General features: G+C 30.7%; 3 protein-coding genes across 4 annotated transcripts; all 3 read right to left on the bottom strand.

Annotated features, from left to right (window-relative positions):
- Nucleotides 1-258: 258 nt before the first annotated feature.
- Nucleotides 259-3653, bottom strand: LOC145105284 (uncharacterized). The gene is made up of 6 exons (XM_079042411.1): nucleotides 3507-3653; nucleotides 3163-3219; nucleotides 2589-3080; nucleotides 1947-2511; nucleotides 1472-1864; nucleotides 259-1352 (listed from the first exon to the last, which is right to left on the bottom strand). Exons 1-6 carry the CDS (start codon nucleotides 3651-3653, stop codon nucleotides 259-261), a joined length of 2748 nt encoding a protein of 915 aa, XP_078898537.1.
- A 130-nt stretch (nucleotides 3654-3783) lies between these two features.
- On the bottom strand, nucleotides 3784-7965 carry LOC145105283 (uncharacterized). The gene is made up of 7 exons (XM_079042410.1): nucleotides 7819-7965; nucleotides 7463-7519; nucleotides 6889-7380; nucleotides 6247-6811; nucleotides 5772-6164; nucleotides 4582-5652; nucleotides 3784-3839 (listed from the first exon to the last, which is right to left on the bottom strand). Exons 1-7 carry the CDS (start codon nucleotides 7963-7965, stop codon nucleotides 3784-3786), a joined length of 2781 nt encoding a protein of 926 aa, XP_078898536.1.
- Nucleotides 7966-8904: 939 nt separating this feature from the next.
- LOC145107607 (UDP-N-acetylglucosamine-N-acetylmuramyl-pyrophosphoryl-undecaprenol N-acetylglucosamine protein) lies at nucleotides 8905-16859 on the bottom strand. Of its 2 annotated transcripts, none has more exons than XM_079044515.1 (9): nucleotides 16732-16859; nucleotides 11236-11608; nucleotides 10525-10558; nucleotides 10183-10389; nucleotides 9995-10084; nucleotides 9839-9904; nucleotides 9650-9741; nucleotides 9304-9351; nucleotides 8905-9198 (listed from the first exon to the last, which is right to left on the bottom strand). In XM_079044515.1, exons 1-9 carry the CDS (start codon nucleotides 16781-16783, stop codon nucleotides 9081-9083), a joined length of 1080 nt encoding a protein of 359 aa, XP_078900641.1. In that variant the 5' UTR covers nucleotides 16784-16859; the 3' UTR covers nucleotides 8905-9080. The 2 variants fall into 2 exon arrangements, with proteins under 2 accessions (XP_078900641.1, XP_078900642.1); XM_079044516.1 differs by lacking the exon at nucleotides 16732-16859 and adding an exon at nucleotides 12033-12253.
- Between the last annotated feature and the right edge of the window lie 643 nt (nucleotides 16860-17502).

Here is a 17502-nt window from a genome sequence, read left to right as displayed (position 1 = left end):
TTATTTTATGCTTGAATATTAATATTTTTTTTGAAGTATTTAAAACATATATATATATATATATATATATATATATATATAAATGATTAATTATTTATTTTTAATTAATATAGATTAATAACGTATATATATTTGTATATTATTTAATAATTAAATATAAATGAATATATAAAAACAAAAATATGATGCAAAAAACAATAGCATTAGCAATCCTTCATGAATACATAAATGCATAATTCGAGAGAAAATTAATACCCTCTAACAATCCTCTATAGTTATAAAAGGTGTTTCAGGATTGTAAGGTTTCAGTTGTCTATAAAGTTCTAGACGTGACATGAACATAGTTTCCCATCCAGCTGCACATGGGGCTTTGTGGCGGATCCAGAAAGCTGAAATGGTAGGCAGCGGGCAATATTCTTCTAATTGTACCATCACATAATGATTACCATATACAAGTGAAATCGTAATAACGCGATGGTACAAAAATTCTTCCGGACCTTTCCAAAGAGGAAAGAACGTGAGAGAGCCTTGGTTGGTTAAAAAAGTAAGGACTACACCAAATCTGTTGGCAATGAGGATACCTGTTTCAGGCATAAGTAACCAGTATCTTTTAGGTGCCGGCGATTCTAAGAAATTCAACGAAGTATATAGTTCACCGATTCCATCAGTGAAAACTCTAGCATATGCATCGTATGAACTCAATAACTCGTCTAGTAGTTGACGTCGAACATAGAGCCAATCATTCTCGCCATACCCAAGACAAACAGATATTGCTCGAAATCCACAGTTTCCATCCCCCTCTACATCTTGTATATGTGTGATGTAAGGATGAAACATCACTTGAATTTCATCTATTAGTCGATGATTGTAGCATGATTGAGGCTCTTCCTTCAAGTCTGGAATTTCATTCAAGTCTGGTTCTTCTTTCAAGTCTGGAATTTCATTCAAGTCTGGAATTTCATTCAAGTCTGGAATTGTGGTTATGTATGAACTATGTCTTGCCGGTTCCCTATTGTTCAACTCACCAAATTTTGGCATGGTTGAAAAGCTGCGTCTTCTAGGAGCTTGATTGATAGAATCAGTTTGTTTTTGTTTTTGTTTCTTCAAACTTGGTCGTCCACGTGTATTTTTTTGAATTGCGGGTTCTCTAATGTGTGTTTTACTAGGCTGGAATATATCTAGTAGCTTTCTCATCATGCTTTTTTTCACAGCTTCCGGTTGCTTATTGTAGGTTTCTTTAAACATTTCAAATTTACCATCACCACATATATCTTCATTTTCCATAGGAATTGACGGTGAAATTTTAAGCTTTCTCCAGAATACATCTATCGATTCCAATGGAATACACTCACCTGCATTGAAATATCATTAATATATAAACAACCAATATATAACTTAAATTTAAAAAATAATTGTCAAATGTACCCACCGGAGTTCAAGTACGCTGATAGCATGCAAGCACATGGTAAACCACAACTATTTTGTAGTTTACAACCACAGTTTGAAGAGTCAACTTGATGTACCCGTTGAAGTTCCTCTACAAGCATATCTAGAGCTTTAATTGAAACATTACCCCGCAATAAGTCGAAACACGAAAATTTGTGTTCGTGTTTGGAGACAACCATGCTCTTTTCAAAACTCTCATTTATTGCAGTAAGTTGAGACTTCACAAACCGATCAATAGCACCAACAAATTTAGCTAAAGAATAATTTTTTTCTTGTAAGTACTTCTTTAACGCTGAATGTTGGCCCTCAACTCTGCTACTGGTTCGTTGTCCAAAGTTCAGATGTTGATCAATCCAAACAGAGACAAACATTTCCTTATACTTGTTTAACCAAACATCGTCCAAATATTGTAAGACATCTGGATTTATATAAATGTTATTTATACATAAAAAGCCTTCTAAATTTATAAACAAGTAATTAAAAAATAAGTAGCATTGTACCTTGATGTTCTCTTAACATTGACTGCAGTTTTCTATAGTTTTCAGTGTATGATGTCCATGTTGGAGACTCAACAAGTATAATCCACATAGCACGAAAGGATTTCCACTCAGCTTTCAATGGGATTAGCGTCTTACAATGCTTTCTAATATTTTCGGTAATGTGCCATCCACAAAGTAAGCGAGTTGCATAAGGGAAAACTTGTTGGCATGCATTCACCAATGCCAATTCTCTGTCCGTCACTATAACGCGTGGTTGCATGCACTTTTCTAGTGTCAACCTTAGACACGTTAATACCCACTTATAACTTTCCTCCTTTTCGTTAATGATAAAGGCAAAAGCAATGCTAAATGTCTTGTTGGTTGAAGTTACTCCAACAATCTCAACAAAAGGCATATCATATTTGTTTGTTTTGTATGTTGCATCAATAATCAAAACGTGTGGAAATGCTTGCCATATATCTAACGACAGAGGATGAATGAAAAACAGGTTTTCCAATTCATTTGAAATATTATTTACGGAAAACTCGATAACAAATTTTTTATCATTCAAAATTCCCATAAGAACCTACATTGAAATATCGTTAATTAATAAAAATTCAATATATAAATTATATGTAAAATATACTTGTTGAAATATTATACCTGCATCGGAGTTTTTCCATCGTTCTGGGACGAGCGAAGCTTGTATTGTGCATTGTATATGGTTTTGAGTATAGAAACATTATTCTCATCATGCTCTTTTAGTATCGAGAGTATGTTGCGTGGTTCAACATTCTGACTTGTCAAGTCAGCCACCAACTTTTTTTCGTTTTCTTTCAACCGTCTAGCATAAGCATGTCCTTCCATATGTTGTGCTGGTGGATGGTTATGTTGATCACATTTCACTCTCAACGTCCAACCATCAAATTGTTTTATATACGAACCAACCAATTTAAATGGACAATTGATTTTTTTTGTGCCGGAATTTTTACTTGTTGCTTTAATTTTGTATTCACCACCACGATCACAAATAAGTGTGACATAAGACACCACACCATTTTCATTTGTCTTTGATATTCTTCTCACGATGACATAACCAAGAGAAAATGCTTTGTTTTGTACCCATCCCATCAACTCATTTAGAGAATAGAACACCTAAAAATTCAAATAATCTATGTTAATAACTAGTGAACATTACAATGATTAAAAAAATCTAATATCATGATAAGTATCATACCCGTTCGGTGAAAAACAGTGAGTTTTCCTCGTAAAAATTCGCCATCTTTTCGTAAAACTATGAACATAACAAAAAAAAATTGTTAAAAAAAATAAAATAATATATATATATATATATATATATATATATATATATATATATATATATATATATATATATATATATATATATAGCAACCAAAAGGCAATAATTAAACATAAATATGTATTTGAGTTTTTCCAGCAACCGACGCATAGCTTGAAATGTCCACTTACAAAACTAATTTATTTTAAAAGGTTAGTCCACCAGTTAATGTCCAGTCCATTTACCCAATTAAAACCCTAAAAACGTTAAAACATTTTCACTTTCATTTGTAGTTTGCTGTGAAAGAGCAACAACGTCGCCCCCATCTGAATGAGCAACAACGTCGCCTCATCTGCCGGAGCACAGCAACCGCCGAAGATCGATGCCACCGGAGCACACCAGAGCGTCGCCAACACAAAATACACCATCCATCGATCTGTCTCATTAAACAGTTTCTCTTTTCCGGCAGCGAAGATCTAGGCGATGCTTACGTCGGCGATGATTACCATAACTCTCTCTCTCTCTCTCTCTATCTCTCTCTCTCTCTCGATCGACGTTTTATACTTTTCCGGCTGCAGTGCCGCTAGCCGTCGGCGATGATGACGGTGGTTGGACTGAAATAACCAAAATTATATTTTAAATTTTGAAATAATAGACAAAGTTAGAAATTTTACCTAAACTGGATTACATGGTTAGATTAATGTTGATCTATCTTTTTATAATAAAATATAAGTTGTTATTAGTTATATCGATATTAATGTGGTTTTATTATATATACAATTTACAAGATGTCAGACACAGGTTACTAAGTTTGAGACACAGGTTACTAAGTTTGAATTTTTTTAGGTCTTCAATATACCTAGTAAATATGGTGTTTTTTTAGAAAAAATAGTTTGACTTTTAAAATGAGGTGTATATGGGTTGTTTATTTAGCAGCTACCCTATGCTAAAAAAACACCTTAATAAAAAAAAGTCAACAATGCCATTTTACATCGAAGTTTGTATACCCTACTTTTTGTTTTTTTTTAATTCACGTGCATTCTTTTTATTTTTATTTTCTTTACTTTTTATTTATATTTTCTTTTTTATTTTATGCTTGAATATTAATATTTTTTTTGGAGTATTTAAAACATAAATATATATATATATATATATATATATATATATATATATAAATTATTAATTATTTATTTTTAATTAATATAGATTAATAACATATATATATTTGTATATTATTTAATAATTAAATATAAATGAATATATAAAAACAAAAATATGATGCAAAAAACAATAGCATTAGCAATCCTTCATGAATACATAAATGTATAATTCGAGAGAAAATTAATACCCTCTAACAATCCTCTATAGTTATAAAAGGTGTTTCAGGATTGTAAGGTTTCAGTTGTCTATAAAGTTCTAGACGTGACATGAACATAGTTTTCCATCCAGCTGCACATGGGGCTTTGTGGCGGATCCAGAAAGCTGAAATGGTAGGCAGCGGGCAATATTCTTCTAATTGTACCATCACATAATGATTAGCATATACAAGTGAAATCGTAAAAACGCGATGGTACAAAAATTCTTCCGGACCTTTCCAAAGAGGAAAGAACGTGAGAGAGCCTTGGTTGGTTAAAAAAGTAAGGACTACACCAAATCTGTTGGCAATGAGGATACCTGTTTCAGGCATAAGTAACCAGTATCTTTTAGGTGCCGGCGATTCTAAGAAATTCAACGAAGTATATAGTTCACCGATTCCATCAGTGAAAACTCTAGCATATGCATCGTATGAACTCAATAACTCGTCTAGTAGTTGACGTCGAACATAGAGCCAATCATTCTCGCCATACCCAAGACAAACAGATATTGCTCGAAATCCACAGTTTCCATCCCCCTCTACATCTTGTATATGTGTGATGTAAGGATGAAACATCACTTGAATTTCATCTATTAGTCGATGATTGTAGCATGATTGAGGCTCTTCCTTCAAGTCTGGAATTTCATTCAAGTCTGGTTCTTCTTTCAAGTCTGGAATTTCATTCAAGTCTGGAATTGTGGTTATGTATGAACTATGTCTTGCCGGTTCCCTATTGTTCAACTCAACAAATTTTGGCATGGTTGAAAAGCTGCGTCTTTTAGGAGCTTGATTGATAGAATCAGTTTGTTTTTGTTTTTGTTTCTTCAAACTTGGTCGTCCACGTGTATTTTTTTGAATTGCGGGTTCTCTAATGTGTGTTTTACTAGGCTGGAATATATCTAGTAGCTTTCTCATCATGCTTTTTTTCACAGCTTCCGGTTGCTTATTGTAGGTTTCTTTAAACATTTCAAATTTACCATCACCACATATATCTTCATTTTCCTTAGGAATTGACGGTGAAATTTTAAGCTTTCTCCAGAATACATCTATCGATTCCAATGGAATACACTCACCTGCATTGAAATATCATTAATATATAAACAACCAATATATAACTTAAATTTAAAAAATAATTGTCAAATGTACCCACCGGAGTTCAAGTACGCTGATAGCATGCAAGCACATGGTAAACCACAACTATTTTGTAGTTTACAACCACAGTTTGAAGAGTCAACTTGATGTACCCGTTGAAGTTCCTCTACAAGCATATCTAGAGCTTTAATTGAAACATTACCCCGCAATAAGTTGAAACACGAAAATTTGTGTTCGTGTTTGGAGACAATCATGCTCTTTTCAAAACTCTCATTTATTGCAGTAAGTTGAGACTTCACAAACCGATCAATAGCACCAACAAATTTAGCTAAAGAATAATTTTTTTCTTGTAAGTACTTCTTTAACGCTGAATGTTGGCCCTCAACTCTGCTACTGGTTCGTTGTCCAAAGTTCAGATGTTGATCAATCCAAACAGAGACAAACATTTCCTTATACTTGTTTAACCAAACATCGTCCAAATATTGTAAGACATCTGGATTTATATAAATGTTATTTATACATAAAAAGCCTTCTAAATTTATAAACAAGTAATTAAAAAATAAGTAGCATTGTACCTTGATGTTCTCTTAACATTGACTGCAGTTTTCTGTAGTTTTCAGTGTATGATGTCCATGTTGGAGACTCAACAAGTATACTCCACATAGCACGAAAGGATTTCCACTCAGCTTTCAATGGGATTAGCGTCTTACAATGCTTTCTAATATTTTCGGTAATGTGCCATCTACAAAGTAAGCGAGTTGCATAAGGGAAAACTTGTTGGCATGCATTCACCAATGCCAATTCTCTGTCCGTCACTATAACGCGTGGTTGCATGCACTTTTCTAGTGTCAACCTTAGACACGTTAACACCCACTTATAACTTTCCTCCTTTTCGTTAATGATAAAGGCAAAAGCAATGCTAAATGTCTTGTTGGTTGAAGTTACTCCAACAATCTCAACAAAAGGCATATCATATTTGTTTGTTTTGTATGTTGCATCAATAATCAAAACGTGTGGAAATGCTTGCCATATATCTAACGACAGAGGATGAATGAAAAACAGGTTTTCCAATTCATTTGAAATATTATTTACGGAAAACTCGATAACAAATTTTTTATCATTCAAAATTCCCATAAGAACCTACATTGAAATATCGTTAATTAATAAAAATTCAATATATAAATTATATGTAAAATATACTTGTTGAAATATTATACCTGCATCGGAGTTTTTCCATCGTTCTGGGACGAGCGAAGCTTGTATTGTGCATTGTATATGGTTTTGAGTATAGAAACATTATTCTCATCATGCTCTTTTAGTATCGAGAGTATGTTGCGTGGTTCAACATTCTGACTTGTCAAGTCAGCCACCAACTTTTTTTCGTTTTCTTTCAACCGTCTAGCATAAGCATGTCCTTCCATATGTTGTGCTGGTGGATGGTTATGTTGATCCCATTTCACTCTCAACGTCCAACCATCAAATTGTTTTATATACGAACCAACCAATTTAAATGGACAATTGATTTTTTTTGTGCCGGAATTTTTACTTATTGCTTTAATTTTGTATTCACCACCACGATCACAAATAAGTGTGACATAAGACACCACACCATTTTCATTTGTCTTTGATCTTCTTCTTACGATGACATAACCAAGAGAAAATGCTTTGTTTTGTACCCATCCCATCAACTCATTTAGAGAATAGAACACCTAAAAATTCAAATAATCTATGTTAATAACTAGTGAACATTACAATGATTAAAAAAATCTAATATCATGATAAGTATCATACCCGTTCGGTGAAAAACAGTGAGTTTTCCTCGTAAAAATTCGCCATCTTTTCGTAAAACTATGAACATAACAAAAAAAAAAATTGTTAAAAAAAATAAAATAATATATATATATATATATATATATATATATATATATATATATATATATATATATATATATATATATATATATATATATATATAGCAACCAAAAGGCAATAATTAAACATAAATATGTATTTGAGTTTTTCCAGCAACCGACGCATAGCTTGAAATGTCCACTTACAAAACTAATTTATTTTAAAAGGTTAGCCCACCAGTTAATGTTCAGTCCATTTACCCAATTAAAACCCTAAAAACGTTAAAACATTTTCACTTTCATTTGCAGTTTGCTGTGAAAGAGCAACAACGTCGCCCCCATCTGAATGAGCAACAACGTCGCCTCATCTGCCGGAGCACAGCAACCGCCGAAGATCGATGCCACCGGAGCACACCAGAGCGTCGCCAACACAAAATACACCATCCATTGATCTGTCTCATTAAACGGTTTCTCTTTTCCGGCAGCGAAGATCTAGGCGATGCTTACGTCGGCAATGATTACCATAACTCTCTCTCTCTCTCTATCTCTCTCTCTCTCGATCGACGTTTTATACTTTTCCGGCGGCAGTGCCGCTAGCCGTCGGCGATGATGACGGTGGTTGGACTGAAATAACCAAAATTATATTTTAAATTTTGAAATAATAGACAAAGTTAGAAATTTTACCTAAACTGGATTACATGGTTAGATTAATGTTGATCTATCTTTTTATAATAAAATATAAGTTGTTATTAGTTATATCGATATTAATGTGGTTTTATTATATATACAATTTACAAGATGTCAGACACAGGTTACTAAGTTTGAGACACAGGTTACTAAGTTTGAATTTTTTTAGGTCTTCAATATACCTAGTAAATAGGGTGTTTTTTTAGAAAAAATAGTTTGACTTTTAAAATGAGGTGTATATGGGTTGTTTATTTAGCAGCTACCATAGATAAAAAGGTCAATCACTTATCCACTAGTTTGTGCCCAATTTAGTTGAAAACAGTTTGTGATCACACAGACTTTTATCAATTCCACTTATGAAGCAATGATGATCAACTTGCAGATCAATTTCTCAAAAGCTGTACAATGGTGGGATTCTTCAAGACTTCAACCATCTTGAATAGATTCTTGGCCCAAAAACATATGGTTCATAAAAGCGTGTAAAGCTCCCAATTCTACCTTCATTTTCTATCTTTTTGACCAGGGTCCTAGAACACCCCATTATTTCACAATAAAACCCATCAAAAAGAGAGTCTTATCACTTATGACCCTTTTTCCATGTGCTCATGTATGCCACTTTCACCTATATCAAACTATCAATCATCCAATGTACGTATTATAAAGCACAATATACTATTTGGTATAACAACGCAAAAAAAAAAAAAAATAACAATTTTAATGCTCCAAGCTTGTATATATAACGTATAATTACAGCAAACAATTATATGCCAATTTCTCTACGAATGCTATTAACATTCTAACATTTTTATCAGTCTCACTAGAAAATCTCCATGTGTATTAAATCTCCATGTGTATCATCGTCGTCATCATCATCATAGAGTGTATTGATTAGAATCAGGGAAGTATTTGGACAGGAGAAAATGCTTCAGTTTTATCACAAGAACAAAAATTCCATAACATGGTATCTGCAACAATGCTACTAATAAATACCTGCATCAATATATATCAAAAAGAGTTATTTAGAAAGTTTTTTCTTGATGAAAACACATGCACACACACAACACCTTCACTGTGTGTTCTTGTAAAAGAACGTACCATAATGGAGCAAATGAAGATGCGAGATCAAGAAAAGGGTAAGGCCACCTGTTTAAGATTAAAATCATGTCATTGGTTAGTGATTCCACTTTAAAAAGGTTAAATGAATTACTTTTATTGATTAGTTAATTTATTATAGACTTATAGTATCCTATTTTTTCCGAGTACAACATCGTTTTTTGAAAAATCTACAATATTTAACAATTTCATCAATATACAAAATATTTTTCATGGCTATAACTGGATAGATTTTTCAAATTGTAATGTCTTAAGAAGAAAAAAAAAGTAGATTCTGTAAAACACAAATAAATGAAAATTTAGAGAAATAGAAAGAGGGATAGTTTACCAAAGTGCTATGCACGCATGAACAATCCACTGGAAAACAACAAAAACACATGTCCAGAGGACAAAGTATGCAATTCGAAACCAAGGAAATCTCTGAAAAATAACAACTTTTTAGTCTCATAATACAAAAAAAAAAATCTAAATTCTATTTTAATATCAAGAACTGGAAAATAAAAATAAAAATACTTACCAAGCTATTCAATGCAGTGTCACCAAGCAAAAACACAGCATTGATCGAGTGCATATTAATAATGAACTGCAACATATAAAACTCCAAGATATATTAAAAACATAAACCAAATATATATTTTTTCAATTCAAAAAAAAAAAAAAAAGTCACACTTACAAAATTTAAATTATAATCTTTAATGGCAAGAAATGGGACTATGATAAACCAGAAAACGCAGTCAGTAAGCACAACTGCACCTGCTTGCATCTGAAAAAAAAAATGAAATATTGTCATGGATTTTTCATTTTTTGTGTAAAGTTTTTGTAGTTTAATTCGTATTCTTGGGATTTTAATCCTTTTTTTACCTGAAACATGATCTGAAAAGTATACCCCCAAAAGCCGGCGACTTGGCGAGGCTGTCTTCGATTTTTAGCGCCTATGATTTTCCCAGATTGGGGCAAATTGGTAATTTCATCTCTTACAGCTTGCTCTTCGTCTAATTCCTCACTTCTGTCACCACCGACTTTGTTGTGGTATTGATAGCATCCGTAAATTGACAACATGGATCCAATCTGTTCATTTAGAAACATTAAGAACATAATGTGATAAATTGAATTAAAAAAATAAAAAAGAACAAACAGCTTTAATAAAGAAAGATAAAGAGAGAGAGTGTGTAAGAAGAATCGGATGATGTTGATGAAACATACCCCAAAATATATTGTTATCAATGTAAAAGTCCACCTGTAATTACCACCCAAAAAGAATCAAAGTGAAAATATTAGAATCAATATGTTAAAAACATATATTATAAATAAAATGTATAAAATTGAAGAATCAGAATAAAGCCATTCTGATATTTTACTTTCAAAAAGTTATCAGATCTTAAAAAAAAAATCAGGACACAAACAAACACCATAGGATTTAAAAAGAGTTGATAATTATGTCCTACTAATCAAACAAATATCAAAGTCAGGCCCCGAAGGTTGCAGCATATACAATCAGTCAAATGTCCATAATACCCTTTGGTCAATTTTGTCCAAACTTGTTAAACAATGCATAAAGCCATAAACCACTAGTCAAATGTCTATAACACCCTTTGGATTTTTGGAGCAAAATCAATACTCATGTAAATGCCACATGGGTAAATTGGTAAATTACGATCAAAACCGGGAAAGATAGGAGCGTAAACAGTAAACTAATAGTCAAAATAATAATACCCTTGTGGGATTTTTTTTTTTTTTTTTTTTTTTTTTGCAAAATCAGTACTTTTGTAAATGTGACATGGGTAAATTGATAAAATGAGGGTAATTCAAAGCATGTTATAAAGGAGAACTTGAAAGTTTGACTGGATGTAAGAAGAATTTAATATTACCCAACAAGATTCTTGAAAATAAAGTGGAAAAATCAAGAAAACTTACTGTGTGTAGTAGTAAAATATGCTGCCTCCATCAACAATGGCATTTAAGATAATAAGAATCAAGAGCACAAAAAAAGCAAATATTCTGAAAGTCATCAACCAAGCTGGATGGATTCCTTTCAAACATGGCTTCCAAACTTCATCATCATACAACACCCCTCCATAATCATCATCATTATCTTCTTCATCTTCATCTTCATTTCTATTTCTTGATTTTCCATTCAAGGGTCCTTCATATTTTGTTATAAGATATGAAGACAAACACATTGCTGTTAAAACCCATACAACACATAGAAAAACTCTCCAATTTAACCAGTAATTTGAGGTTGTTGTATCAGCTCCCATCACTGGTTGCCACGTGTTCTTTGATCCTCCTGTCAAAAAATCCATTATGGTTTTCGATCACTTGTACACTCTTTTTGTTTCCAATTACAAACAATGTGACAAGAATGATTTTTACTAAAAGCGATTAAACTTAAACCCCAGAAAAAGAAAGGGAGATGGGTGTCGATTTTTTGTGGAATTTCATGTGATTAAAGTTTTGGGAATTTGAAAACTTTAAGGAAGATGAAGTTCATGAAAGGAGGTGATATATAGGAATGAAGGGAGTCCAAGAAAGACAAAAACTGATGCATTTTCTGCAACATTAATGGCTGAAATGAAGTATAACATAAGATTCTAAACTTTAGGATTGAATTTGCACAAAAAGATATGGATTAAATATGAGAGAAATATTGAAAGAAGATGAAAAGATGTGAAGTTGTTAATTGCAAGCAAAGGAAAGATGAGGATACTTACAGGAGAAAGCAAGGAGGTGTCCAAGAAGAAGAAGAAGAAGAGATGCTTTGCTTCTTTGGTTTGGATATATTAATTATGTATTTATATCAATTTAAAAAAAAAAATTAAAAATAATAAATAATAATAAAAAAAGGAGGGTGGTGATGTTGTGCTTGGAGTATAAGCTTCTGTTTTCTATGTGTTTTATATGGGAAGATTTTGGGGAAGAGAGAGCTCTGTTTTATGTGTAGTCTTATTATGTCGAAATTCTAATATAAATATAAAAATATTCTTCTCCCATGCAATTATTTTATTCTTTTTTCATGGAGGAGTATTTGTCACCTGAGTTTTTCCATGAAACTGAAGAGAGACTGTGGTGGGGCCATTATTAAAGTGCTTTTGAATGTGGATTTTGTGTTGGATTTTGCATTTTTGCTTATGCGTTGTACCCCATATCTTGATTTTGTAAAAACTAACTATTTTTTTAATGATATAAAACTTTTAGTGTTCGAGTTATATATAATATTAATATTTGAGTTTATTGTATGTTTCAAATATTTTTTGAAGCTAAAAAAACATGAATGTATCCGAAAGTCAATAAGCCTAAACTATTTCTATGTTTTAGGGAATAATATTAACTTAGAATCTTGTGAAAGAAGTTATAATTTTCCATGCTCATACAAGGAGAGAGTAGTGGACCCATAAATTTTTTAAACTTTCAAAAATATCAAGTATTTTCAATATATAATATTTTTTTAATGTGTAAATTTATTACAAAGATATATATATATATATATATATATATATATATATATATATATATATATATATATATATATATATATATATATATATAATGTTAAGGAAAAGGAAATGATGCATAAAATATGATTTTGTACAAAATTGTAATAATAAAAGCTAGCAAAGTGAAAATGAAGTGACTACAAGAAAGACAAAAGCTTGTATGATTCCTTATATATAGAAACTTTTTATAAATCTACGTGGAAGAGATATTGATGGCAAACTTAAAGACAAAAGTCATGTGATTATTTGATTGATCACAAACATAATCTATTTTAATCATTTACATGTAAGATTATATCATGTTTCATCATTTGCATAAGACATAAATTAACTTCCTATTTAAATTACTTTATGATGATTTGAGATTTTAACGGTTTATACTTTAATTACATGTTTTTTTTTTGTTTTTTTTTGTAATTCCTACTAATATATATATTTTAAGAAATTGGTAATATTCAGCTTTACTAACAGCTTTACTAAAATAACCTTAGATTACTAAAGATGTAAATCATAAACTTACACAGAATGGCATTTTAGGAAGCTTATATGTTTAAAAAATCAGTAGGAAAATCATGCTCAAATATGGAATTATGTGAATATTTCATAAAGTATGTTCATATTAGGAGGGTCCATAAGTTTTCTTTGGGAGAAATATTCCCATACCAATAAACACGCAAAGTATTCCCCTATCGTGTGATTTTTAAATAGTACTTCTAAAACTTGGAAATAAATACGCTGATCTTAAAATATTAAATATGGATGGTTTTTTTACTTTAAAAAGATGTACAGATTTTTTATCGTGTGATTTTTAACAATAACAATCTTAAAGAAGCAATTTAAAGTTTTAAAGTTTTAAAATTGTTAATGTTTAGATTTTACTATAAAAAGTAGATGCTTTTACTTGAGAGGATTATAACTTCTTTTTCCTTCCATAGACTAAATTTAGCTTTTGTTTATTTCATATTCTTTTATTCCACATTTTTCAATTTGTTTTCATTTTTTTTATTATAAGTAACTGGAATCTGGAACTCATAGTCACACATTCACATGTTAGTTTTATTATTATTATTATTATTATTATTATTATTATATCATATAGATAATTTTCACATAATAAAATTTATTAAAATGTCGCAAATGATAGGAATGACTTATATTGTCTAATACACATATGTCAAAAATATGAAAAATCATTATATGGCCCTAACGACTAACTTGTGAATTTTCATCTATCAAAAATATTTTAGTACTTTATGTTATATAAAATCATTGCAAAAGTATATAAAAAGCCATAAAATTATATAAATAAAATTGGTGGTCTCATTAATAAGTCGATGAAAAAGTTGTCTTTGGTATTGTGACAAAAATTTTAACAAATAAGCTCTAATGTTGTAGATACTTTACATTTACAAGAAATAATTAAACTATCAATATATTATATATGATTTTTTTGGATCCATCATACAGTTAACAACATTATTATTTAAAGCATGGAGTCATGACTATAGATGGTTATGCGTAAAATGGGTTGTGACAATTTGCCATAAAAATCACTTGATCACACCAAACATATAATTGTGGGGCGTGAGGTTGGGAGTTCTATTCCCTTAAACTACCTTTTGTGGTGCCACATGAGGGGAATTTTTTCCTGGAAATCCCTATGGGGGTTGGGTTTGCCCTGTAAAGGAGCTCGAACCCAGGGTGCTCGTTGAAATATTGCGAGTAGGCTCTACTTAATTCGTTTGCCGTTTCCAAAAAATAGTTATATCATATGCAATGTTTTAAAAACCGGTTTTTTACTTGAACCGGTATGGTGATCGTTTTTCGGTTCGACCGTCAGGTCAACTAGTTTTTATATTTTTCATGTTTTTTCCAATTTTCTTACACATACATACATATATAAATCATGAATTTGATGTTTATAAGTTCAAACATTAAATACGCATAAAAAAATCACATAAAAATAAGTTGTATATGAATCCAAATACATTAAAATAACACATAACCCATAAGTTTTTAGTGTTTTACATCAATCCATATATGTCAAAAAGAAAATAAAGTATAATACCGAAACAAAATATAGTTTTACATTAATACAAACACATCAAAAAACTTTATAATATTTACCATATGTTTTTATTTAGAAAAAGTTAAATAGATTTGAAAAAAATACCAAAGTTTATTATATAAATAATTTTTTTTCATGTGTTTTTATTCGGTTTAACCGGTTCAACCGAGTTTTTCTAAAAATTGGCCGGTTCAATCCGGTTCAGAAACCAATGTAAAAGCAGTAATAGTTGAACAGTTCCCTTCCCCGATTCTCGGTCCAATCGGTTCGACCGACCTGGTCAAACCGGTTTTTAAAACATTAATCATATGCGTTAAGATTTCATTTCCTGAAGTTCAGTTTTCATAACTAACCATTAGTTTTTTAAAAAGAATAATTATAGACAGATTATAATATAAATTATCAGTTTAAACATCAATTTGTAGTTTTTAATCCCAATGTATCATATGTTAAAAGATAAACTCTTAATACACATGATACAAGTTGTTAATGCATTAAACCTAACAAAATAAAATTTTTGTTGGATGGCATATATTTGTATAACCGTATCTATTCATGACTTTATATATATATATATATATATATATATATATATATATATATATATATATATATATATAAGCGTATGTACATGTTTTCGAGCCTTTATATTGTCATGTTCGACAATTTAAAAAGTAGGTTCTAAGTTAGTATTTTTTTTAAAAACTACTTAAACTAGTTTTTTATAATTTTTTTTCAAATATAACTTTAATTAATTATAAAAAACATATTTTCTAAACACATTTTTTATGTCATTTTATATATTCTAATTAACTTATCAGCTAGTTTTTATCAAACATAATTTTTTATCAGCTAGCTAACTAACAACTAGCTTTTCGGTAAGTAGTCCAAACATATAAAACATATAATAGACTAAAACTTAAGGATGTCAAAAGTTGACAGGACACGGAACGAAATTGGGATGGAATTAAATTTCGAATTCATGTTCGTGTTATGTATGAGAAAAACGACGTCGTGTTGTGTCGTGTTTGTGTTCAGAATTCATGTATATTCAGTAGCCTTCTATGTTATTTTTTTTATCGTGCTACTCGTGTTTAAATTATACCAATAATTATTTTATTGTTATTTTTTGTTGTGTTATCGTGTTTTTATTGAGTCGTGTTTGTGTTATCAAATAAAAACACGCTATTGTGTTGTGTTAGACAAAAATACGAAACTGACTGTCCAATTTGACACCTCTACTAAAAATGCAGCATGTGTTAAAAGAAAGTTTTAAACTGTATATCATATCTTATCAGGTAAAAATCCAAAACAAATACGGAATAAAAAACATCCTTACAGTCACATACACACCATAAAAAAACATATAATCTTATTGTATAAGATACACATATTTATTTATTTTCCCGAACATAGAGAAACTTATAGATATTAATCTCAATGAAAACAAATTTTAAAAACACGTGTCATGTTCCAACAACATGGTGTGTGGGGACACATGAATTCAGTTAATCATCTTATTTGCATGCAATTTAGAAAGCACATAAAGCATGAAGATAACAACACAAGTCGTAAAAGCGTGAGGACTTCCTTCCTAGCGGTGGTTCACTTGTTGATTTCTCGTTTTCACTCATGAATAAAACTAATTCACTCAAAATTCATGAATGATCAACTGCAATTACAGTTTTTTGATACATAATATTACTAAATAGCCATGTACCGGGGATTTTAAACTGCAATTATAGTACTTCATGATTCATATTAGTAAAAACTAAAGAAACCAAAACACATTTCCATATATAAATCATGTCAACTAATTTGCATGTGATCAATGGTGTAGGTAGGTACCTTTGAGCTTCGTAGATGGTGACATGAATGCAGGTAACCGGATTGAAGGCATTGTGATCAGAGGAATACGAATACAGTAAAGCTCTGCAAATAGGATGACTAAATAATGAGAGCTAGCATTCACATTTTTAAAGAAGCCAAAGTCTGTTAATTACCCAGTTAGAGTAAACATTCTATAGCCAAACTTTTGTTAGCAAGAGGGTTGTTTGTGTTATATAAGAGGAGTAAAGCTTGAGCAAAACTAAAAAACGAATATGATGAATTCTCAAAAGTAGTGTAAATGGAAACACTACACATGGAATAAATGGTAAATAGGTCAATCAAGTTTACATTGTAAGAAGGACAAATAGGTTGGCAATCAGTTCATATGTTTTGTGCAGTGTACCAGACTAGCTAGCTAAGCAAGTGTTTAATGTGAAATAGTAAAAGATTTAACTAATTAATAATTATCAATAAATATATACCATGTCATAGAACTGAAAACTACAAAAAAAAAAAAAAAAAAAAAAAAAAACCAAACTTGGATAATAAGTAACATTAACAGCGAATTAGTCATGGATGCAAAAGTTTATTATGAATTACGAGGAGTGTATGGTCTCCCAAGTCTTCTAAAAACATTTCACAGTCAAAGATATGATTTGTACCGTCAAAGACTCTACTTAACTTACCTCATATACGGAGAATATTAGGTTATAGCTAAAAAGAAGCTAAAATAATTAAATTTTTATAGTAAAAAGTCATTATTATTAATCAATTATTTTAAATAAATTA

The sequence above is a fragment of the Lactuca virosa genome, chromosome 4 (genome assembly GCF_052849685.1).
Source record: "Lactuca virosa cultivar CGN04683 chromosome 4, Lactuca_virosa_CGN04683_v6, whole genome shotgun sequence".
NCBI classification, from domain to species: domain Eukaryota; kingdom Viridiplantae; phylum Streptophyta; class Magnoliopsida; order Asterales; family Asteraceae; genus Lactuca; species Lactuca virosa.
The sequence above is the reverse complement of the archived record's forward strand: the minus strand, read 5'-3'. Positions and strand labels throughout refer to the sequence as shown.